The sequence below is a fragment of the Callospermophilus lateralis genome, chromosome 10, assembly GCF_048772815.1.
Source record: "Callospermophilus lateralis isolate mCalLat2 chromosome 10, mCalLat2.hap1, whole genome shotgun sequence".
Lineage (NCBI taxonomy): Eukaryota > Metazoa > Chordata > Mammalia > Rodentia > Sciuridae > Callospermophilus > Callospermophilus lateralis.
The window spans coordinates 133,250,830-133,276,120 of NC_135314.1; the positions used below are offsets into that span (position 1 = coordinate 133,250,830).

The window sequence follows — 25,291 nt, forward strand, 5'->3', positions numbered from 1 at the left end:
GTAAGTTCACATCCAAGGTGCAGAGTGTTAGAACATCCGTATACACATTTTTTCTTATTTTTTTAATTTTATTTTTTTTCATCTTTCATACATTTGATTCATGTAAGTTATGCTTTTCCATTTTTACCCCAAATACAAATTGCAGAATCACATCAGTTATACATTCACAATGTTTACATAATGCCATATTAGTGACTGTTCTATTCTGCTGTCTTTCCTATCCCCTACTATCCCCCCTCCTCTCCCCTCCCATCTTCCCTCTCTACCTCATCTGTTGTTGTTCCATTCTCTCCCTCTCCCCCCTTTCCCCTCACAGCCTCATATATGTGATTTCGTATAACGATGTGGTTTTCCTTCCGTTTCCATGCAATTTCCCTTCCCTCTCCCTTTCCCTCCCTTCATTCGTCTCAGTTTAATGTTAATCTTTTTCTCATGCTCTTTCCCCGTGTTCGGTTCTTAGTTGCTCTCCTTAAATCAAATAAGACATTTGGCATTTGTTTTTTAAGGATTGGCTAGCTTCACTTAGCATAATCTGCTCTAATGCCATCCATTTCCCTGCAAATTCCATGATTTTGTCATTTTTTAGTGCTGCATAATACTCCATTGTGGATAGATGCCACATTTTTTTTTTCCATTCATCTATTGAAGGGCATATAGGTTGGTTCCACAATCTAGCTATTGTGAATTGTGCTGCTATGATCATTGATGTGGCAGTATCCCTATAGTATGCTCTTTTAAGGTCGTCAGGGAATAGTCCGAGGAGGGCGATAGCTGGGTTGAATGGTGGTTCCATTCCCAGCTTTCCCAGGAGTCTCCATACTGCTTTCCATACTGGCCGCACCAATTTGCAGTCCCACCAGCAATGTATAAGAGTACCCTTTTCCCCACATCCTCGCCAGCACTTATTTTTCAAAGAACAAAATCCAATCCATAATGCTCTTAATGTCATAAGAACTTTCCTTATGATTTTTTAAATTAATGTACTATTTTTTAGCTCTTCAATTAAACCAGGTTCCCCATGCTGCCCTGTCTTTGATTCCACATGTTCTACTCAGAACACTGGGAAGAGATGAATGTTGTTCTGGAAGGATCCAGTTAGTTTAAGTGAGAATGAGGTGTTAAAAAAAAGAGTGCCCCTGATGTTTTCTAACTTCCTGTTCTGTCCTGTGATCACTCTCATAGGTGCTCCTGCTGTGAGGCAACTGCCATGTTGTAATGCAGACAAGAAGGGTAATGATAAGATGCGGGTGCCAAATCTTAAAACTTTTAGCTGAAAGTGAAAACCGTGAACTAAATAGACCTCTTTACTTGAAAAAGTACTCAGCCTCAGGTATTTCATCTTAGCAACATAAAGTAGACTAATATATTTGCAAACTGTGTTTATTAAAATTTTATTTTGTAGGCCTGGCTTCTGTTAGTTGATTAAGAAAATCTTCGGAGCCAAGCAAAGTACCTATTTTATATTAAATGATCAGTTGTGAGGGTTTTTTGGTTTTGTTGTGTGTGTGTGTGTGTGTCTGTGTATGTGTGTGTGTTAATAAAGAAATCTGGCGGATAGTTGAGACTTTGCATAGGAATATCATTTTGTTTCACCAACCATCATATTTGTACATATCTATCTGATGTCTAGAGCTATTAAAAGACTGATCGGCGACTGGGAAACCTATGCAAAAAAAATGCAGGAAAACTCTCCAAACATTATCGGAGGAAATTCTTATGGTCTAAAGGAGAAAAAAATAATTGAAAGTATATCTTAAACAGAAACAAAACACCGAGGACCATAATGTACCCAACTTTACACTGCTGGCAAAATAGGTTTTCATTTTCTTGGTAGCTTAGGGAATAACAACTCAGGAACTGCTTTAATAGTTTATGAAAATTAAATTGCTTTGTCCCTACCTAAAACACTTTCTTAATTATGCCCACTCCTAAAGTACTACTTTTGTATCCAGACAGAAATAAATATACCGTTACCTCTTAAAATCATAATATGGTACTATAAATTCAAGCACTGCTATTACCATTTCTCATTCCCTTGCTTTTCTATTAGCTTCCACATGCAGACAGCTCCTACCATTTTAGTGCTAAGTATTCAACTGAAACTTACTAAAAGTTAGATTTCCTCCTAACTGGTAACCTCATGCCCAAGAATTACCCCTTGAGACACTATTGTGAGGACTGCTATGGAACCTCATGGAGCAGGTGACAAACAACAATGAAATGAGAGTGCTCATAATAAGAACAGGAGCATTGAGAAGTTTTCCTCTCCAACTTCTGAACTTGGACTAAATCTATTATTATTCAAAACTAGTTCCTTTCTGGACCTTGGCCAAGTCTGCAGTTGAGCAAGCACACTGAGGTTGTGGAAGTGGCCACAGCAGTCATTAGCATGCAATCCCATTGCTATGGGTAGTGAATCAAGCCTTTGCCCATCCTTTCAGTCAATTTAGTTCAGGTTCAACAATTCAGAGTGATTCTTGAGTTCCATTTTTCTCCCACCATCACTTTGTCTTTCAGGAAATCCTAGTAATTCTACCTTTAAATATGCAAAGAATACAAACAGTCTCTACTTTCTCCAATGCGATCTCTCTAGTACTAACACTTACTGTCCCATGTTTACATTAATGCAATTACTACCTCAATATTTTCCTGCTTCTACTCTTTCCCCATTACCTGCAATTCTCTATAGAGCAGCCAGTTTTTATTTTAAAATATGAATCAGATCATTTACTCTTCTGCTCAGAACTTTCTGGTGGCTTCTCCCTGTTTCATTTCAAATAAAGCCTGAAACTTTCTGTGCCCTACTCCTACCTCACATTCTTTCCAAGGCCATCTCCTGCCACCCAGTGCTGTTCCTCCAAGCTCTTCCCTTAGGGTCCTTCAAATCCTTCAAGGGAATGTTGAAATCTCACTTTTTAAATGAGGTCAATCCTGACCACATTATCTAAATTACAAGTTGTGCCTTCCCTCTATGTTATTGTTCCACTTATTCTGCTCCATTTTTCTATTATTTGTAGCACTTATTACCTTCTAAAATATAATATTTTTTTTCACTTCTTTAGCCAATTCTTTATTGTCTATAATTCTGTTTGTTCTATACTGCCTCCACACATATTTTATATAGGGTTTCTCCATACACAGTGAACTGTAACCTAACTTGACGTACAAGTAGACTTCAACCTTGTCAGTTTTGTAACAAGTAGATCAGTCTCAGCCAATCACAAACCAGAAGACAGATGTGAGCTGTAGCCAATCAGGCTGTTCATATGCCTCTTACGTTTCTCTCTGTTTCTTCCTTTTCTCTGACTAGAAATATAATCTGCCCATGTGGGGTTTGGAGTATTCTGAATTGTTTTGGGTCCAAATTGCTGCCTAATTCAATGATTGCAGATAAAGTCAATTAAGATCCAAAAACTAGACTTGTTGTAAATTTCTTTTTTTTTTTAAACAATTCTTTACTATCATAGAGAACCCTCTCGAGGTGGAGATCCATTACTGTTATGTTCACTGATATTTTCTAAGCATCTAAAATCATATGTGGCTCAACTGTAACTATTGAATGAATTACACAATTCAAGACAGAGATGTAAATTACTGTGTGTGTTGGCTGAACTGCATCTCAAATTCTAGGCTGACTGATGTGATGGAGCCACTTCTGTGGGCTGAAGCCCTGTGCTGATTCTGCTCTTCTGACTGGGAACTCAAACCTGCCTTACCTAGTGGTGATTCTCTTTATCTTAGTGATGAACAGAAACTACCAATTTTTTGAGCTTGTAATATGTTCTAGGTTTTGTGCTGATTTCTTTGAACACATCATTCCATTGAATCCTCAAAATATCCCAGGAAGTATTAGTTCAATTTGCAGCTACTAAACTGAGTCTCAGAAAGCCAAAATAATTTTCTTAAGTCACAGAACTAAGACATTTATGCTTTGAACTCAGGTCTATGGACTTGCAAACTTATCTTCATGCTACTACAGTAAATATCTTCCTCATACTAAGTTGTTATATTTAGCAAACGATGCTATTTGAGGTTTTAGGAAGAGATTGGATTTAGATCATAAAATCGAAACTTGAGTCATTTATTGTATAACTACGTCATCCCAGAATTCTGATTCTATCACTCTCGTAATCAAAATGAAAAGACGATTTTTGCTTTATGCCTTAAAAGGCCAGTGAACTTAAGACGAAGAAAAAGAGCAGAGCAAAGCAGGTGGTAAAATTCTGAGGTTCTATTCAATGTAAGACCTTCATTTTTAATAGGTGCATTCCATGATGGCTGGTACCAATCTTTGGCTCAGAAACTAACGGATCAAAAAAGAATGAAGTCAATGGAGACTGGTTTTGAATCAGGCATGTAAAAGCTAGGAAGTGATTGGACTTGTCTGAAGGAAACTGCTAAATCAACCAAAATATTAACCCTTTTAAAATCAGACAGAGACAGAAAAGTAAGATCTCGTGGTCAATTGCTTCCTCCCAAATTATAGAGACAGAAGGAAAAACAGAGAATCACAACTTGCAGGAGCTGAACATCACAAGTCAGGACAGCCTAACTTTTACAGGATGCAGCCAGGAGTCTTGAGCAGCCCTGTGTCCATGGGAACCATACTGGGGGGAGAAAACCAGAGCTGTAATTGACGAACTGCTGGAGGCTCCGTGTGGACAAACAGGAGATAAAAACCTCAAGGGAAGCCAGTCATAGGGGGACTTCTATACTTGCATGAGTTTTACCTCTCGGAACTCTACCAGGTTTTAATATTAAATATCAGAGAAAAGTCCCCTCGTGATTCTGGCATAGGAAGAGAAAATGGACCATTCAGAATATGCCAGAGTGTTCTGTTCTTGATGAGCTCTGGTCTAAGGAGAAGCTAACTAAAGCCTCACCTGATGGAGCTGGTCAGAGCCCAGCAGCCCTGGGGGAAGGGAAATTCCCAACTCCAGCCATCTCTAGCTGCCCGGTCCCACATAAAGGGGAAAGGTAGTAGAGAATCACTAGTAAAGTTCACAGTTCCAAGGTCCAGGAGCACTAAAAGAGGAAAACATAGTCCCAGGACTGTAGAAGACTTTCCTCCCCAACACCTGAGCACTCTACAACTGAAGGCCTAGTTACAGCAGCTCAGTTTAACCAATAGATCACATCTTATGAGCAAGGAAAAAAGTTCAAGGCCTACTAAAAAGGAAAAAAAAAAAAAACATGGTTTGAAAAGACAGAACAAATATCAGAACCAGATTCAAATATGGCAGGGGTGTTGGAATGATCCGACTGGGAATTGAAAACAACTGTGACTAAATGCTAAGGGCTCTCATGGATAAAGTGAACAACAGGCAAGAACAGATGGAGTGTATCAGCCGAGATCTGAAAATCCTGAGAATCAAAAAGAAATGCTAGACATCAAACACTACAACAGAGGAGTGCCTTCAATGGGCTTATTAGCAGACTGAACTTTTTTTTTTTAAAATATCAAAAACCATCGACTATTACCTCACAACACCGTAGGGTTCTCAGGAAAACAGTTTGAAGATGCTGTCTAAGAATTAGCCATCTATTCAAAGGCAGACAGTAGGAGTTCACTGTTCATCATCGTACAGTTCCGGGGCTCTCTCTCCTTGGAAGTAAGTAGGACAGTATCATCAGCAGCAAAAATATGACTCATTAGGAACAAGGACAGAAGAAATAGTTATAGGGAAAGTGTCAACAGAGGAAGAAGCAAGGCTCTCATCCAATTCCTGCTTTTGTTCAAACCTTGGGCTTGAGGCATAAATTGCTCAGATCTATAAGAGACATCAAATACAAACTATTCTATCAAATATCCAAACTCTTGGGAAAATATAGACGTTATCAGAATTGCAGGGGGGGAAAGTTGGTAGGTATAAATGTCTGGTATTTCTTCCTTAATTTAAGCTTCTACAAAAGAACCTGTTTATTTCCTACAGTAGTTATTTTCTTAGAAGGACAGTTCGATCCTGGAAGAGGAGTAGATAAAAATATTAATTGCATTGAAAGCAATCATTTAGGATTGCGTTCAGTGTAATTTCTAAAATGAAACAAAAATTAGACAGTACTAGACAAAGTACATCTTATCCCCAGCCAGTGAGACAGGCCAGATTCAGCACAGTCTTAACTTTTAAAGGATGCAGCAAGGGTCCTGAGCAGCACTGCGTTCTGTTGATGATGGAGAGCTTAATAATAGCTCCAACTTATCTTGAAACACAAAAGACTCTCTATACTGGGTTGAAAAGTACCCCTCAAAAATCATACCTACTTGGAATCTGTGAATGTGAGCTTGTTTGGAGGTAAGAGTCTTTGCAGTTTTTATCAAATAAAGATTAAGCCAACAAGTAAAATATTTTTTTTTTAAAAATTAAGATTAGGCCATACTGGAGTAGGGTGGGTTCTAAATCAAATATGACTAATGCCCTTCTTAGAAGAGGACACTTGGACATAGAGGCATGGAAAGAGAACACCATGTGAAGTTAGAGGCAGAGATTAGAAACATGACTTTACAAGAAAGCCAAGGATTTACAGCAACCACCAGAACCCACACAGAGACATGGAACAAGTTCTCCCTTGATGCCCCATACAGACCCAACCTTGCTTTCATACAGGACTCCTGATCCGCAGAATTGTGAGAAAATCAATTTCTGTTGTTTTAAGCCACCTATTTGTTGTACTTTGTTAAAACTGTCCTAGGAAGCTAATAAAGACTTCAACTTGAGTTGTAGGAAAACATTTGAACCTATTTGTTGTTATTTCCTTCTAGTTTCTTTTAAAATTCAAAAACCACTTGGCAAAGGGCGCCCACTTATGGTCATTTTTGGTAGTGGTTATATATATGAATATTTGTCCCTACCCGCTTCTCTTGCCTTGGGAAAGGGAGAGAATACACTGTCCACTGGATTCCAGAAAGCAGGTCCAAGTGTGCGTGTGCGTTCTCAGAGTGTGTATCACCCACTTTAAGGAGGGAGGTTTGAGATTGTTCTGGAAATAAATTTGGACAAAGCAACTCCCTAATTGCAGGCATCAAAGAAGATACACTTGTCTTATTTTTTTTAACCTCTTATCTAACACCTAAGAGCTGCAGTATTTTTTTTGTGTGTGGTTTTTTTTTTTTTTTGACGTGTGTGTGTGTGTGTGTGTGTGTGTGTGTGCATGTGTGTGTGTATGTGTCTGGGTGTGTTTAGTTTTCCTTAACTGTTCTGATGGTCAGATTATGACTTCACCAGCCGGCGGAGATCTGTTATCCATGATATTGTCATTGCTTGATAATGACATTGAAGACAAAAGCATTTTAAGCCCAGAGGCTCCTATGTTGGAGAAAAGACAGCTCATTGTAGAAACATAGGGACTGGGTTCTGATTGCCGAGGACAAGCCTGGGGCAGAGATTTCATGATACACTGCTCAGAAATCCTTTATTCCCATCTGAAAGTGCTCCAACTTGTTCAGTCAGAAGAAATGTTTTCAAGGAAACGTTGGACAGAGCTCTTTGTGAATCAGGATGCAGTTGAAATGAAAAACATTTGTTTTCTGTTTTCTTCAGTCTGAAAACATATGACACCAAAGCCTGAGGAGCTGGAAGAAATCCCAAAAGTCTAATTCACAAATATCCTGCACATCGTTGGAGAATGTTACTTATGAAACTGTGCTTCTGGAAAATAAATAAATAAATAAAAGCCTGGGAGAAGTTTTTATATGTACATTTCAAAGCTAGTATAATGGCTCCATACATAACCCCACCCTAAATAAGAAATCTCAACTGAATTTCATTTAATATCATATCCTAGGAGATTAAGGTTTGGGGAAAAATGGCACATTTCTTCATTTTTTTTTTTTTAATTGCAGGACAGAGGGAATAGGAAGTGACTCTTTGGGGTATTTTTTTTTTGTAGTCATTTTTAGACATTTTACATCTATTATGGAATAAAGACAAATTAAGAAAAGAAGGAGAGGCTGCGGGGGAAGGAAATTGTGTGGTTTAGTGAAAAGTACCAGAAACAAAACATTGGTGGTATGTAGAACAGAATGCGAAGCAGTACCAGAAACAGTTGACATTCTTCCATGAAACCAAAAAGACAGAGCTGTTTGCTGTTTTGACTACTAAAAGAAGAGTTGGCTCTGAAGAGGAAAAAAAATGCCCTTTGGCCATGACTCCATTTTTTAAAGTAAATTTTTCAAAGTATTCTATTTAGAAACAAGTACAGCAGTGCTAATTGATGAGATCAAAATGATACAGCAAACTAAACAACACTATGAAGATTAAGAATGTGTTTTGCAAAAAAATAAATAAATAAATAAAAAGTAAATGGCAAAACAATTAATGGATTCAGATGTTTTTAAATCTCTTATTGGGGAGACTCTGCTTATAGGATGTGCAAAAGATGTAAAAGGCCACCTTACACGTATGTGTGGTGCTGACCATGTTACTGGGATTCACTGCTCAGACCAATGCTGCTTGGGCCCTGAGAGACAGCCCACAGGGAAACTGGAGAAAAATCTCCCACAGGGCAATGCAGGCATCCATCGATGGGTTCCTAATTCTGATTTCACATGAAACATGCAATCACAGGTAAGAGTTGAAACCAAAGTACAGTGATGGACTATCACAGAGACTTTACCTGGCATCCATTTCTTAGTGCCTTTGAAAACTGAAGGTAAATACAGGTAAAATGAAAATCACAAGAATAACATGGCAGATCCAAAATGTTAGAAATGGAATTTTCTTCATTTCTCATGAACACAAATAACCATTATTGTTGATCTGCTCAACAATAATGTCGTAGATGGACACAACACCTTTGTTTTTATGTGGTGCTGAGGATTGAAGCCAGTGCCTGACACGTGAGGCGAGCACTGTGCAACTGAGACAAAATCCCAGTTTCTCCCTTTAAGCATCTTAAAGATTTTTTGTTGTTGTTGTTGTTACTGCTAACGAAGCTACCAAATTTTTCCTTGTGTAATTTTTGTTGTGTGATATCTGATGACTAAAAAAAATGAATTATTCTGTTTAGCCTCTTTATTTTATAGCCTTGAAAGAAACCTATTGGGTTAAACATACACCATACTCCTATAACTCATTTCCTCCATTTACTTTTACTTGAAAAAAATTTGCAGGAAATCTATTAAGAGAGGTGGTTAATTTGAAGGCACACAATAGGTATATTTTAAAACATAAGTAATGAAAGCATTGAATATAAAAGGATTAGTACTTTTATTGAAGAAAATTCAGGGATAATTGCTATACTTTTGTATCTCAACAAAGTAGTAATGGTCTTAAAATATTCAAATTACCTAATCTATCATTTATCTTTATTAAAACGGTATTTAGACAAAAAATGCCATTTTTTGTCTAAATGCCATTCAAACAAAATGGCTAGAGCCAGGAGGTTGGAAATGACAAAAAAAGTTGGGAGGAATTTTTTTGTCAGTGCCTGGGACTCTCATGTAAATTGAAAGTGCAATTGGTAAGTCTGATTCATCAAGGTAAAAGTAACATAGTTATTTCTATTGACTAGACTGATTCTTTATAAAACTATTTGAAGAATAAAGTCAATGTGGCAAATTTGCTATGAAATTTGAAAAATGTATTTGAGCTAGTCAGCTTTCTGTCACTGTGACAAAACACCTGAGACAATTTATAAGGAAGAAAGGTTTATGTGAGCTCCAATTTCAAAGATTTCAATCCATGATTGCCTGTCTGTTGTTTTGGACCTGTGGCAATACAGTTCATCTTGGCAGGGAGTTTGTACTGCAGTAGGCCTTTGTACCTTGTGGTGATGAGAAAACAGAAGAGGTAGAGGGGCTGGGCTTCTAATATCCTCTTCAAGGGAACTCCGCTAATGACCAAACTTCCTTCCAAAGATCCAAACTATAGCACGTTTTAATGTTAGGGTTCCATTTATTCAAACCCCATCTAAATTCTGAGGTCATCTGTGATTTCATTGCCACTCCACAGGAACATCAGAGAGAAAGCCAGCTCATTTCTAACATGCCATTTAGCAACCAGCCACCAATGGGGGAAACCTCAAATGACTGGGTGCATGAATTTAGGAACTTCTGGAGAATTCATCATCTTCTGAACTCTAAAGACTTAAAAAAAAAAAAAACTTATTCTTTTAAAATAATTCTTCCATAAGATAGCAATTGATCCAAAACAGGGGCCTCCGCTGGGTTTTAAATGGTGTTCATTCTAGATTCCCACATGACTGGAGGACAAGTGAGCTGAGGCAGTCAGTAATCCACTTATGCTGATGCCAACAGGCCAGTTAGGAGTTTCAAAGTGAACAACTTTGAGTGACAGGTGGTGGGCAGGCAGGACACTGCTGAGGGCTGACTGTGGGCAGACTCTAGGGACCAGTGCCTAAGTCTTAAGGTAAATACCAGGAAGGCTGAAGGAACCGTTTCTGCACAATCTCCCAGCATGTCTGACATTACCAGGTATCTATCACCTCAGTGCCAAGGGCGTCTGTGGAGTTAGCAGTGCTAATGGAACAGAGAACCACGATTTTATGGGCCATGGCACTGGAAATGATGGGGATGCTCAGGTCCAGCCTTACATGTAGATGCTCATGGTGCCTCCACAGCCATCAGGCTTGTCAGTCCCTTCAGAGGGTACACATGGACTCAGTACCAATGGAGGGAGCTATGGTGGCCCATCAGACATGGGCATTTATTCCCGTAGCAATAGAGAAAGTTCGCAGAGAGCACACCAGATCCAAAAATCCCAGACACTTGTAAGAGGGCAAAGAAAATTTTGCCTTCTTTTCTCTTGAAGCATTCGACTCATTGGAGAACACACACCTGTATTATGGAGAATAATCCCTTGACTTAAGATGTCCTGATCTAAATATTAGTCCCCTCCAGGAAATACTTTCACATAGGCACCTATATTAATATTTGACCAAAAATTGGGTACCATCACTGTCATAACCTAGCCAAGCTGATAACATAAATTGATTTCCATGATGGCATAAACATAGCACTTTAGTACTGTCAGTGATTCTCTGAGTTGTCTGATACTGGGCTAGATAGTTTTATTTCAGGTATTTATTGGTTTGTAACAAACCACACACAATTCACTGGCCTAAAACATACTATTTTTATTATTTCTCACGTTGATTGATTGATTGATCTGGGCTCAATGGTTTATATGAGTCTACTTGGTTTGCTTGAGATCCCCCCATGCAATGCCATCAGAGCTGGGAGGAGGGACTATCTGGGGAGGTTTTGCTGACATGTCTGGGGCATAGGCAGGATGTTTGCCAAGCTGAGCTCAGCCGGCCTGTAGGCTGACTGAGGGTCTCAGAGCCCTTCCCTAGTGGTCTCTCCACGTGGTCTCCAGCACCACAGCTAGACTTATGTTGCTGCTCAGAGACCTACTGGGGCTCAGGTTTGGAACTGAAATTACTTCCATCATATTATATGGATTAAATTAAGCCACTGGATTAATTTAGGCTCAGCATAAAAGGGGAACTACACAGTATGTGAACATTGGCTGATGTGGATGGAATATGGTACGTGCCCCTTAACTCATGTAGGAGTGCTCTATGAATGACATTGAGAGGATGTGAACTATTATTTTACCTTGGTATTTAGAGGTGGAAAATGATTAGGTTTAGATTAGACCATTAGGGATGGAACCACTATGATTGAATCCCAGTGGGTTTATGAAAAGACAGAGACAAGACATACGGACATAGAAATACAAACTTCCTATTTCTTGTGATGTGAGATTGCGTGCCATCATGGAAGTCTTCCAGAGAAAGGGTCATCACCAGATCTGAGCCAATGCTAGCACCATGCCCTTAGAATCTCCAAAATGAAAGAAACTAAATAAACCTCTTTTCTTTATAAAGTCATCCTGTCTCAGGCACTTTGTTACAATAACAAAAAGGATCAATATACTAGTGACTAGGCTCACAGGGAGACTTATAATACAACTCCTAAACTAAGTTTGCTAGAGTTCTAACAGAGCAGGTGGGAGTAGAACAAAGAAACTACTTGATGGCCTTTATTTCTCTGTGTCTAGACTGCTAGGTAGAAAACTTGGCAGGGAACTTAGCAACCTCTAAATTGGGGTACTCAATCCTGAATACAAGCACACAGCTCTGGACTGAGAGTTAACCTTTTACCTTTACTTACATATATAAATATATATGTAATTAGCAACCTTTGTAGAACTCAGAATGACCAGTGTTTAGTACTCCAGTTACAAATAGGAATTTCTAGTTAGTTATCCAATCTCACACATGGCTAACATTATCCTGAGATCTTGAGTTCAACCCCGAACACCCAGTTTGAATTTGGTAACTGGAAAATGTGCACAAGGTGAAATGAAGCATTCTATGCAAAATCTGCTTCTGGGATATCTGAAATAATCCAAAAGATCCGGATCTCAGGAATCAACACAAAACAGCTACATTAGTCTATTTGTGTTGCCATAACAAAATTTCCTGCATTGGGTGGCAACAGAAATTTCTTTCTTATACCATTCTAGAGGCAAGAAAATCTAAGATCAAGGTACTAGCAGAGTTGGGGGTCTGTTGCAGACTGACTGGCTTTCTGGTTTATATTGACTCTTTATCACAGCTTCAGCACATGGTGCAATAGGTGAGGATCTCTCTGGGGCCTCTTATAATGGCACAAGTCTCATTCATGAGGGTGTCACCTCATGATCCAATCATCTCCAGAGGCCCCGTCTCCTAGTGCCATCACATGTGATTGGGTTTCAACAAGTGGTTATTTTTAGGGAGTAAACTGGCATGTTCCATGATTCCGAATGTCTAGTCTCGGTTCCAATCCAGATCTATCACACTCCAGGTCTAAGAAATTTCTGGACTTAGCTTTTGATAAAGAGATAGGTATGCTTATAAAATGTTTCTTAATTAGGCTTTGTCTTACACCCTCTTGATAATTTGTTACAAGTCACACACACACACACACACACACACACACTCACAAGAGTCTAACACCGAAGATCTTTCCCCAGCCTGGTACCTTGTTGGTCTCTGGGCTGAGTCACTCTCCGTGCTGAGGTGCCCTTGGGCTGGGATACGATGTTCAGATCTGAGACTGGTGTATCCTGTTAGCTGATCTTTTTTTGTTCTGAGGCTTGATGACACAACAGACCTCTCTCACTCTGCCCCGTCTCGCTTGGAGCCTGGCTGGGACTGTGTATCCCACAGTCTGAGTTGCAGCTCCACCACCCACAGTAGGTAGCCCTTGCTTTCTGCCAGCTGCCAAAGTATGGCTACGAAAACTCAATACCCGGCTCTCTCTTGTTACCAAATCTCCCCATTTCTCTCACTCACAAAAACTGACCTAAGGTCTGGCCACTCCCAGATAACTGTGGGGCTCTTTCCTAGGTGATTTCTTCTGAGAGTAACAAAGGTAAATTCAAACCCAAGTTTCAGTTTCCCCAAGTTCCTTCTGACTTGCCTAATAATATCTTTCCTCTGCCTAGGTTGATGATTACTCAGAGAATATTGGGCACAATGCTGATTTCTTGCCTCTCTACATTAGTCTTTCACGTCCCCTATGTGTCTCATGTTAGAAGCTGGGGGTTTGGGATTTATCCTCTTTTTGCATCACATTTTTAGCTTCTCCTGCAACATCAAATATCAGCTTAGCTGCCATTAAAGACAGGCTTCTTTCTCTACATAGATTAGGCTTAGGTCAGGAGATTGATCTTGCCTTCATGTTTCAAAAACTTTATGAGCGGAGTCTTTCCAGCATGGTTCTTGATATGCTAAAGCAATATAGAAAATTCACTCCATTTTCTTAAATTTCAGTGCACATTATAATTATATATAATAGTGGGATTCATAATGCCCTACTCATACATGCACACAACATCATTTGTTCAGTCTCCCTTCCCTGTACCTCAACGCAACTTGACTCTTCAGCAAATTGCTTTCTCAGAACACCTAAGAAATCTAATTGAACAGTCAAAGCTGAGAAATGTGTACTTTGTCTTAGCAGGTATTACCCTAACCATGAGACACAAACTTTGTGCACTTCAGAGACTGCCAAGTCTTTAGTGAAACAAGGTTGGCAGAATTTTCTTTTTAATGTTTAAATGTCATTCATTTCACTATATGTGTCTGTGAGGAGAGATGACTAGGATGTGTGGCAGCTCTGAATTTAATTGAGCGCACAGAGCAAATGGAATTTTTGATGATCAAAACTACAAGAACACAAACCACTGCAAACATGTGATCCCTATTGAAATGTATGTTGCTGCTTTAGAGAACAATCTTTATTCTTGTCGATTTACCCAGTGGGGTTCTTCAAGGTGAGCACATGGTACTGCCCACGTCTCTGCATTCCTCATTCCAAAGTACCGTGCAGCTCATAAAACTGCACATGCTACTTCTCAGTAATGTGGAAAAGTGTACGTCAAGTTTGTTCTAAAACTGGAACCCCTACCTAAAGCATTTATAAGGGATTAGAAAGTACGTACGTACCATAAAAATGCTTTTCTATTTAGGGTTTTCCTCTTCATTTGGTGGGTAAGGGAAGTGAGTTTGGTGAAGCTGCCAAGATTTACGTACCTTTTAGTATAACACAAGCCACATATGAAGCATCTATATTTGAATTTCCATATTATCCAGTCGTTTCCCTTTCATTTTACTCCTGAAGTATGAATAATGAAGAGAGAAGGCGTTCCGTGTTTAAAGTAATGAAAGCAAAGGTCTCAGTTGTGAATGTTCCAAAATACAGTTTGGTTTCCTTTTATTTAGAACTGGATTAAGTATGGGCCACTCTGCAGCTGACTAGGGCACAGTGGTAACAGGGAACATTAAAATATCACTGAAAACAATGGAATGTGGTCACAGTTAGCCAGATTCAAATCATGGCTCCTTGTAAAACTGCAATATGCCAATTGTTTTTTTTTTTTTCTGAGTAGAAAAAATATATTCCACTTAATATTTTTCCTGAGAATTAGAAAACCCAAGTTGTTAATGAAAGAATAGAGAGACCAGCCACCTGAATGTCACCCAAACCAGCCAACATGGGTGTCAAATATTAAGTGCAAATCACCTGATGTGATATTTGATTCAGAAAATGACAATGAAAAACTGAAAAACAATATTTTGCAGATATGAAAGATCACACAGAGATATTCTGAATAATGTTTGTTAATAATAGCCATGTAAGATACCTCTAAACTCCCTGTGTGTGTGGGTGAATAATACCATCCAGTGATTGAAAAATGGAAAAGAAAATCTGAAACAAAATTACAGCATACCACTCCGGTTCAGAAGCCAATTACTGATTTTAAATATAAACAAGAAATTTAGACTATTTAGTTAATGGAAAATAAATCTTCCTGGGCAGGGGTAAATATACAGATCCTCTCCTATATGGCACCCTGGGTATGGATAGACACGTGAAGTTTCTTCCCCATGACTATTGTTTCCCCTTGACCCCATGGCCAAGACCTAACAGTGTGGCAAACACTGAAAAAAAAAAAGCTGCCACCTCATACGGAATTCCTGTCATTCCCACACTCAGGATATTCCTGGAAACTGAGTCATTAGACCAATGATTCAGTTTTATTATTTGGCAGCAGATGTATAAAAAAGTAAAGAGCCGTCATCTGCAGTTGGATGACATTTTTGAGTAAGGTTCTATTGAGCTTCTTACTAACATTCCTCTAAATTCTGTCCCCCCTGGACATGGAGGTGTGCTCGGAAAACACAAACTCATTATTGTGGTAGCTGGTGCATGATAAGGAAAGAAGAAAAGCCTACAGTAGCTTGCAAAATCGATCCAAGTTATACTTGTAACATCTGTTGTTTAATCCATCCATCTCTATCTGTGCTGCTCAACTCCTAATGGATAATGTTTAATGCACTTATGTTCTTTCTCCTTATTTCATGTAGCACATTTTAAGGAGCTTATTTGAACAGCATTCCCCTTACTGTCTTTAGTTCTTCTTCCTCTACTGCTGAGGGCTTTAAGAAAGTCACAATCTTCTGGGTTTTTCATGTGTATGAATTTCTCTGAGTATGATGAATACTAAATCGGTCTCAATTTATTTTGAAAAAAAATCAAGTTACGCATTTTGAAACAAATAATGTTGTGTAACTAACAGACTTATAGAAGTTATTATGAAAAATAAACAGGGCTCGTCTATTTCTTCTATGCTCCCTCTCCCTACCTGACTATGAGTCAATCACCTTATATTAGAGAAAATATTTGCCATTTGCTTTTGGGGGGATTGGCTAACTTCACTTAGCATTAACTTCTCCAACTGCATCTATTTACCTTCAAATGCCATGATTTTATTCTCTAGATAGGGCAGAGGGATGGAAGGGGAAGGGAGAGGACAGGGGGTTAGGAATGATGGTGGAATGTGATGGACATCATAATCCAAAGTACATGTATGAAGACATGAATTAGTGTGAACATACTTTATATACAGAGATATGAAAAATTGTGTTCTATATGTGTAATAAGAATTGTGATGCATTTCACTGTCACGTATTTAAAAAAATAAAAGCAATTTTAAAAAAAAGAAAAATAAACAGGAAGAAGAAGAATCAATTTTGCTGGTATATGATACAATTGAAAGTTCCCCCACTGTGTGAATTCCTCCCTCAGTGCAATTTTTAAAAATGGTTTTATTCTTATCTTGAAAAAAGAAATGCTGTCCATGAATATAATAAGACATCTGCAGGTTTTTTCCCTTCCTTTTTCATAATCTGAGCTCTTAAACACATTAAATAGTCTCTTACTATTGTGAAAATTTATTTCTGACTAATGTTTTTCATCACGTTTTGCTCAGATTTAATCCATCAAGTAGCCAAACACACCAAAAATGGTTTCTAACTTCATGTCCAGAGAACAGATTATAGAATTACATAGAAATTTGGACTTCTGTATCCCTCCATTCTCATTTGTCCAGAGTCATATTTTGCGACAGTCCTTTACAGGTTCAGGTCAATGTCAATGCAAAAAATTGTACACTCTACTTTTAGGGGTGTTAAAAAAAATTCCAACCAATGAGAGCCAGACTTACAGAGGTATATATACAGTGATTAGTTCCACGGCCCATAATTACTTCCTGCTTAGGAGAGCGCTGAACAGAGGTAATGTCCTAGAATGTTATTGCAGTAAGAAACAAAATATGTATTCATGCCATTTACAGGAATTTTTCTCGGGAGGCTCAGATCCAAGTGAACCACTACAAGCTGACATTGTCAGGTTCTTTGACTCCTTGATTCTCAGAAGCTTAGGTAGCCGGTATTTCCTGGCCCTGGCTCTGTGGGACTTGGCCCTTAATTTTCAGAAGAATTGGGTTGCAGAGGAATCACGGGGGCTGCCTGAAACTGCAGGAAGTTTCCACCCTGGTACCCAGACAGGATACCAGGGGATTAGTTGTAGCAGAATTGGTACTAGATCCTGTCAGAGGCCTTGTCCGCAGGCTTTCAGCCAGACAGGAAGGCTGCCTTTGTGCAGAAAGCAATATTAACGGGAACATCAATAATCCTAGCATTAAGTGCTTCTCTCTATCTTGATGTGACCTTTTGGAGTGACTGCAATGGCCACACTGGCTCCATTGTCTGAAGGCAAGCACTATTCTGCCTGTTGCTATGTCCCCTCTCTCTCTCTACACAGAAGCTCATATTTTATCAAACACCTAGAGGTCACAAGTCCAAAGGCAGAAAAATCTTCAAACTTTTTCAGTATTTGATGATGCATGTTTGATTCTCTCTCAAGAAATACAAAAGCCAAATTTTACATCACAGGAAATGGAGTCCATGGGCAGACCAAAACCAAAACTCAGGCTTTGAGATTCCAGACATGTAATTCTGCCCTCCGTGTATATATTACATGTATAGTGTATTCATATCTATGTTCACCTGAAGGGGATACCTTCCAAGATTCCCAGTAAATGCTTATAAACTTGGAGAGCATGAAACCATATACATACAGACTGTTTTTTTTTCCCTTATACATGCTGAGGATAAAGGTTAATTTATAAATTAGGCATTATAAGAGATTAATCTTAACTAATAATAAAATAAAACTATTGCAAAAATATATTCTAATAAAATTGCCATCATTAGTACTCATGCACTTTGGGAACATTAAGTAAATTAAGGGTTCCTCAAACAAAAGCACTGCAGCACAACAGCACATCTGATCATTGAAATGACCACTAAGTGACTAATGAGCCCATAACATATACAGGATGGATACTCTGGAAACAAAGGGATGATTCACATCCCCAAGTGGGATGAGGTAGGATGGCGCAAGATTTCCTCCTAGTATTCAGAATAGCATGCAATTTAAAACTCATCAGTTTTTTTTTTGTTTTTTTGGAATTTTCTATTTAATATTTTTGAATGATGACTGGCGATAGGAAGCAGAAACTTCAGAAAGCAAAAGCATGAATAAGGAGGGACTACTACAAGGTAACATTCTGACTGATTATGTAAATAAGTGACCCTCCTGTTGACCCTCTTGCTTCTACTCTTTCCCACTCGAACCACAACACACAATCTCCACAGAATTCCCAGAACAATCTTTTCAAAATATAAATCAGCGTATTTGACTTCCCTTTGCTATACACAAACATATGTAGACTTAACACTCTATAGAGGTTTTACTTTACACCTAGAATAAAACCTTAGCAGCTCACCTGGTTTATCAGGCCCAGAAGCCATCCTGGTCTCTTTCTCTATTACCCCGGTCTCTGTCACACTATGTCCCAGTCACCCCAATGTTTTGCTGTTTCCTGAGCAGGCAAGCTCAGTTCCACCTAGGGGTGCTGTTTATGTACAATTCTTTTGTCTGAAGGACTTACCCCAGATTTTCGCATTACTCACCATTATCTACCCCTTATCCCATTTCATATTTTTTCTTCATAATGACCAGCCTGGCTGACATAGTATGATGCATAATTTGCACATTGCCTGTCTTTCCTAATGAAATACAAGTGTTATGTGGGCCGTGGACTCCTGTCATATTGACTTGTACCCAGGTTGTGTGAAACTGTCTTGACATAACAGAGTAGTTATACAATAAGTGTTTTAATAAGAGTGAATCAAAAGCTTATTCAAGTTTGGACAAGGGTCTGTATACTACCTTGGCATCAAGTATCTTCTAATGGACAGAGAACTGGTAAATTTGAATACTAGTTATGGTTCTTTTCAGGGTCCTTTGTACTAAACCTCCTTCAGTTCACCTTCCCAAAGAAAAGCCATTGTTAGTAGACTCCATGAAAATATAAAGTCCACTTCTTGTTTTCTCTCCTGTTTCCCCATGTAGATTTTTTTTACCAGTTAAACAAGACTACAGGGGAGAGGTAAATTGAATCATGAATGATCATTGAAGTCAACATAATTTTTGGTCTTACCCTAGCTGTATGATTTTTAAGGTAGTTAATGAGCCTCTTTGGACATCTGTGCCTTTGGGGATGAATCGTGTCCCCTCAAAAGTTCCTATGCTGATATCCCAATTCCCAGTACTTCTGAATGTTGTCAAATATGAGGATAGGGTCATCAAAGAGGTAGATGAAGTAAATTGAGATCATCAAGCTGGCCCCTAATCCAGAGTGCAGGTATCCTAAAAAGAATAGGAAATTTGTACATAGGCACTTAGGGAAGATAATGTGGAGACACAGGAGAGATATTTGGAACAGTTTTCAACTCACAGCCCTCAGAAGGAATCAACCCTGCTGTCATCCTGACCTTGGACTTCCAACCTTCAAAACTAGGAGACAATATATTTCTGTGATTTAAGCCACCTGGTCTAGAGTATTTCATTACAGCAGCCCTAGCAAACTCATAAAGTGTCCTTATCTGCAAGACAGCAAGGATAAAGGTACATACATCATGACAATATTCTGTAGATTGAATAAAGCATATAGAGATCTTAGCCTTGCATCTGACATTTAGTTGTCACTCATTATTTTGATGATTCCTGGCTAATAAAACCAACTATAAATATAAGACCTTAATGTGGTCCATTTTATAATTAAAGGGAAAATCTACGATTTAACAGTAAATAAAGTGTTTCTTCTTCACCCAGAACATGAGAGATTTTAGACATGGAGGGGAGAAGGTAGGAATCTCTTCTCTACTCTCTAAATGACTACTGTTCCCTAAGGACATCAAGTTTCCACAAGAACACACAATCAGCCATTCAGCAACATGAGACCATCAAAATTCATATGATGTGATGCTAATGTAACTAAAATTAAGTGTTAATTCAAGGAATATATCCTGTGAAGGCCTCATAGAATAATCCAGTGAGGAATGGAAGGAGAAAAAGACACAAGTTCCCCACCTGCACATTCTATTCAGCATCGAACATAGAAAGGGAGAAATACAAGAATCTCTAGATGTTTCCACCAACTTCCAGATGACAAAACCAAGCATGCATCACAAATTTTGCCTTAAGGTAGTGGCAAAACCCTATTCGACCTCATTACACTTTCTTTCAGGAGGTCATTTCCACAGCATTACCACTTCATTCAACTGAGAACATGACCAAAAGATAGTCAGAGCCCAGAGCCTCAGTTAATGCACAAGATTGGAGACCTCCAAAAAACTATGTGACAAATCTACAATGAAAATCATTAATGCTAGAGATGGTGTGATAACTTTCAGGTGTAACCAGGGTTTGGTTTTTCAGTGACACACTTGTGCTCACTTCCAGAGTCACTGAAAAACCAAACCTTGGGATGAGTCCATGTATCCCACATGCAGACTCTGACAGTGATTCTCCAGAAGCCTTTAGTCTCGAACTAGGGTAGCACTGTTGATCCATCCCTCTTGTTCTGAGGCTTCAGCCTCTTGGACTACAGAGCCACTTGTTCTTGCAGCTCTCCAGCCTGCAGACAGCCACTGCGGACTATCCAACTTCTGGTTGTGTAAGCCAGCCTAATAAATCCCCTTTATATAATCATACTTTCTGTTGATTCTGTTCCTCAAGAGAACCCTGACTAATCCAGTCCCTGTACCTGTATCAAAAGCACCTTCATCTTCTAAAGAGCAGTTGGCTACCAGCACTCTTGACCTGTATTATACCTGGGAGATTGGGCATGTTGTCTTAATTTGTTTAAGTTACCCACAATCCTGCCTTCCTTTGCTTTAGCCATGAGCAGAGGGGATATGAGGAGACCCTAGAGGAAGGGACCTCAACTCAGGACAATGGGGTTTTGACAAATGTCACAGAAATCAGGTTTCAGATGTGTCAGGGATATAAAAAAGATTCATTCAGGAAAGAAAGAAGCCCACAGAAAAGGGAGAAGGTGAACTATCTTGAGAATAAGACACACCTTTGGGGTTTCAGGCTCTTCTTGTCTTTCAAAGGAAACTTGGTGAGGAGTGAGCATATGGGAATACAGCCACCAGGTATTCACAAGATGACTTATGGAGGTTTGGCTGTTCTCAAGATCCTTAACATTGTCTCCATTATCTTGATAGGGGACAGACAGATGTGCATGGTGGGAACACAGGATGTTAAGGGAATAATTCTACAAAATGGGCCCATGGTGTTGACTACCACATGCTTTCTTTTTCAAGAGGCAACAAACCTGCAACCCCACCAGGCTTAAGTGGACAGGATATGTCACATTCCTCAGCAAACTACCTGTTATCTGCAGGAGAAATGCAGGCCTGAAATGTCAATGAAAGGAACCCAAATTACCTGAAGGCAGAGATTTTGTGACTCTTCACACACATCTCAGAATTAGGGGAGAATTAACAGTTAAGAATCCAATTAGAATCAGTCGTCATGGGTCAAAGTGACCTTGAGTTGTCATGGCAGTGAAAACTTGAAAGTCTGATTGATGTTATCCTGCTGTCAGTCCACAGTCAAAGGTGGACCTGGGCCAAGCTTTCTGGAACGTTGTCTGGGATCCCCCAATAAAACTGAAGTGCAGGAGAGGCACAAGATCCCTCTCCAACAGGACTCACTCTCTCCCTTGAGTGTCCCTTTTCTCTTTCCCCATCCCTTCTCATGCCTGTTACTCCAAGTAACATGTTTGAAACCTTTTCACTTGTTTACAAGAATCAGGGTTTGAAGGAGGGGGCGGGGGCTTCATTCTGTCTCAATTTCCCAGAATTGCCCCATTCCTGTAACAATCTGACCAATACATAACATTTGGAATTTACTCTCTATTATGTGTTTTTATTTTTCAAATTGTATCTCTCTTTGCTCAATCTATCCCCAAATCACATGCGTTAGTATATTGCACTGAGCAATCTTCATAAGTCAGTAAATTTCTAATAACTTTAACATTATGAGTGAATACTTAGAGATTTCTCAAAAATTTGGAAATGACAGACCTGGGGACAAGATGCTTGTGAAGTAATAGGCCTTGAAAATTACTGGCTTTGAAAGTGAAGGTTTGAAGGACTTTAGCACACGGCTTTCAGAATGTAGTCTCATTTTCCTTCCTTTTATCTCCTTCCTATTTATCTTTTCCATTTCTTCTATCCTATCTCATACCCACTTCTATTACCTGTTGGGCATTATGCAAATCGCTGGGTATTCAATGATTTTTAAAAGTTTTGCAAATTCTGCTAAAGTGAAAGTATAGGCACAGTTTTGGGTAGGGTTAAAAACACCCTGAAATTTTGGCTCAGGCATCTCTATGGTAGTTTCTAAGACAACTTCTCGTTAGCTTCATTTTCTCTACCCAAAGCAAGTAATAGACAGTCTCATCACGTCTGATGCATGCACCATGATGACTCATAAATGACAGTTATAAAGTACTGTTATAAAGTACAGTTATAAAGTACAAGTACTCTTGTACTTCAGAAAAGAGTACAGGTAGTTCAGATATAAGAAACCAGAAGGAGAAAAAAAAAGACAGAGACCATAGAAAGGAATAAAGAAATAGTCAATCATAAGTCAAAAAGAATCCCATAATAAAAGGTATTTATGTGACTTACTAAAGACACACAGTGTATAAATAGCAATTATGGCAGCAAAGCTGTTCAGACATGCATCTCCAAGGAGATTTATAACCATTGGCTAACTCACAAACCTTTTCTAAAATCTAAAGTATTATATTGGTATTCTGACCTTTATTTAATGACTTTAAAAATGTTCCTCATAAAAAAAAGGTCTATGATTATATTTTATGGTTTGGAATTGAAGGTAGCCTGATTTCTAGACAACAGTGATTTATAAAACTCTTGCTCAAATTTCTCATTCTTTAAATTATCAAAAATCTACACCACATCAGACACAATGGCGAAGGCTCAGGATAAAGCCATGCATTTATTCGTAGACTCCCCTCTATAACTTTCTGGATCCTTAGCGGATCAAAAGGAATTTATTGAAGAGCTGTTACACTAATCAAAATGTTTTATTTATCTTCTTTTATTCCCACTCCACCTCTGTGAGAAAACATGACAGGTGTTACATAATATCTACCCTTTCATGTATAAAGGGAAAAATATTGATAATAAAGTGATACACAAGAAACCTGTTCCTTGCCCCAAATCACAGCATGATAGGAGCAACATCACTGGTCTGGTTTCCTTCCTTGGTGCTTCTTTTATGAGAATGTATTGCCTAACAAGTTAGTGGATCCTCAAAGATGGATCTAAGAAGAGAATTAAAGAACAACTCACTATAAAGTTCAACAGATGGGCATTGTTCTATTTAGATATATTTTAAATAATAGTTATACAATTCTTCACGATATTCCCATAAGTACAAAAAAAAAAAAAAAGGTAAAATGAGATCCCTGGCAAAGTATTGGCCAACTTGTAAAAATAGTTTTAAAAAAATAACCTTAACTTTATCAGAATTAATAAGGCAGGCATTTTAGAGAACTGCTTCTTCCTCACTATAAATATCATTTCGGGTTATAGAAATTATGATAATGGCTCCAACTATCTTCTAAAAATGATTTCCTAAATTTGGAAGTTTTCTAGTTAGTTAAGTAATTGATCCTTTCAGCTCCCCTCAACATCATATCTGTGATAGGTCTTTTTCAAAGTGAACCAAAATCCCTCAGGGTAGAGAATTACTGTAACTGCAATAGTCCAAAGAGGAAAGAGCCAACAGAATTATTTGGTCAGACATATAGTTCATGAAGTCACTTTACTAGTCGTGGACTGTGGGAATTGAGGACATCCCTGGGACCTTGGAGCTGATCTGTACAAATTTTACGCTTCCTCAGCTACAAAAGATTGAAAGCATTCCTCCAAGTCTGGAAATGTTCTTTTCTCCTGGTTTCACTGCGATTTTTCAGCCTGTTCTGTGGAATTCCAGGGAATCTTTCTCATTTGGTATTACCTGCCAAAATCCTAACCACCCTCTTATGCTAAAACTCAAATATCACCTCCTTCACCAAGACTTTCTTTCTTTCATTAGTATCATTTTAATTGAAAAGTCATGACTTTATATACTTTTAGGGAGCACAATGTGATATATTAGTATATGTATCCAATGTGGAGTGACTAGATCAAACTAATTAATATATCTATTACCATACCATTTTGAGGGATGAGACTGTAATTGTTTTGAAATATACCTTAACTATATTTACCCATCTGTGCCATATATCTCAAAGCCTTTTTATTCCCACCTAACTATAACTTTTGACCCTTTCTCTCCTTCTCCCACTCTCTGGTAATCACCTTTCTACTATCTACATCTGTAAGTTTAACTTTGTCTGACTTATTTCACTTAGCATAATGTTCTCCAATTCAGCTTTGCTGTCACAAATGACAGCTTCCCTGTTTTTTAAGGTTCAATAGTATTGCATTGCCTATATGTGCTACATTTCCTTTATTCATTCATCCATTGATGGATACTTTGGCTGATTCCATATCTTTATTATTTTGAATAATGCTCCAGTGATCATGGGAATGCAGATATCTCTTTGACATACTGATTAATTCCCTTGGATATATACTCAGATGTGTATCAAGTTTTTCTGAAGACTTTCCATGCTGTTTTCCATAAGGACCATACTAATTTACATCCACACTGAGACTGCAAGTATTCTCTTTTCTTCATGTCCTAGGCAAAGCATCTCTTTCATCTTTTTGATAATACCATTCTACCTGGAATGAGGTGATATATCTACATCTCCCTAGTAGTTGGTGATGTTGAGCATGTTTTCATGGAATTGCTGGCCTTTTGTATATCTCTCTTTAACAAATATCTATTCAGGCCCTTTGCCTGATTTTAAATAGGATTATTTGTTTTCATGATATTGAGTTGAGTTCCTTGTATGTTTTGAATATTAATCCCTTAACAAGTATGTGGCTTGCAAATATTTTCTTTCATTCTATGGATTGTCTATTTCCTCTG

The 25,291-nt window shown here is 38.5% G+C and overlaps 1 protein-coding gene across 12 annotated transcripts in view; it reads right to left on the bottom strand.

The window, feature by feature from the left end:
• Window positions 1-25,291, bottom strand: part of LOC143408320 (mannosyl-oligosaccharide 1,2-alpha-mannosidase IB-like) — a 233,433-nt gene that overhangs the window by 146,764 nt on the left and 61,378 nt on the right. The window contains exon 5 of one of the 12 annotated variants that reach the window (XM_076867914.2): window positions 354-5,605. The exons of 9 other annotated variants lie outside the window; for them this stretch is intronic. In XM_076867914.2, the coding sequence (XP_076724029.1) occupies window positions 5,543-5,605 (63 nt within the window). In that variant the 3' untranslated portion in view covers window positions 354-5,542. Of the gene's footprint in view, window positions 1-353; window positions 5,606-6,833; window positions 7,647-23,534; window positions 23,571-25,291 lie in introns of those variants that run through there. 2 more of the 12 variants (XM_076867915.2, XM_076867917.2) reach the window with 2 other exon arrangements.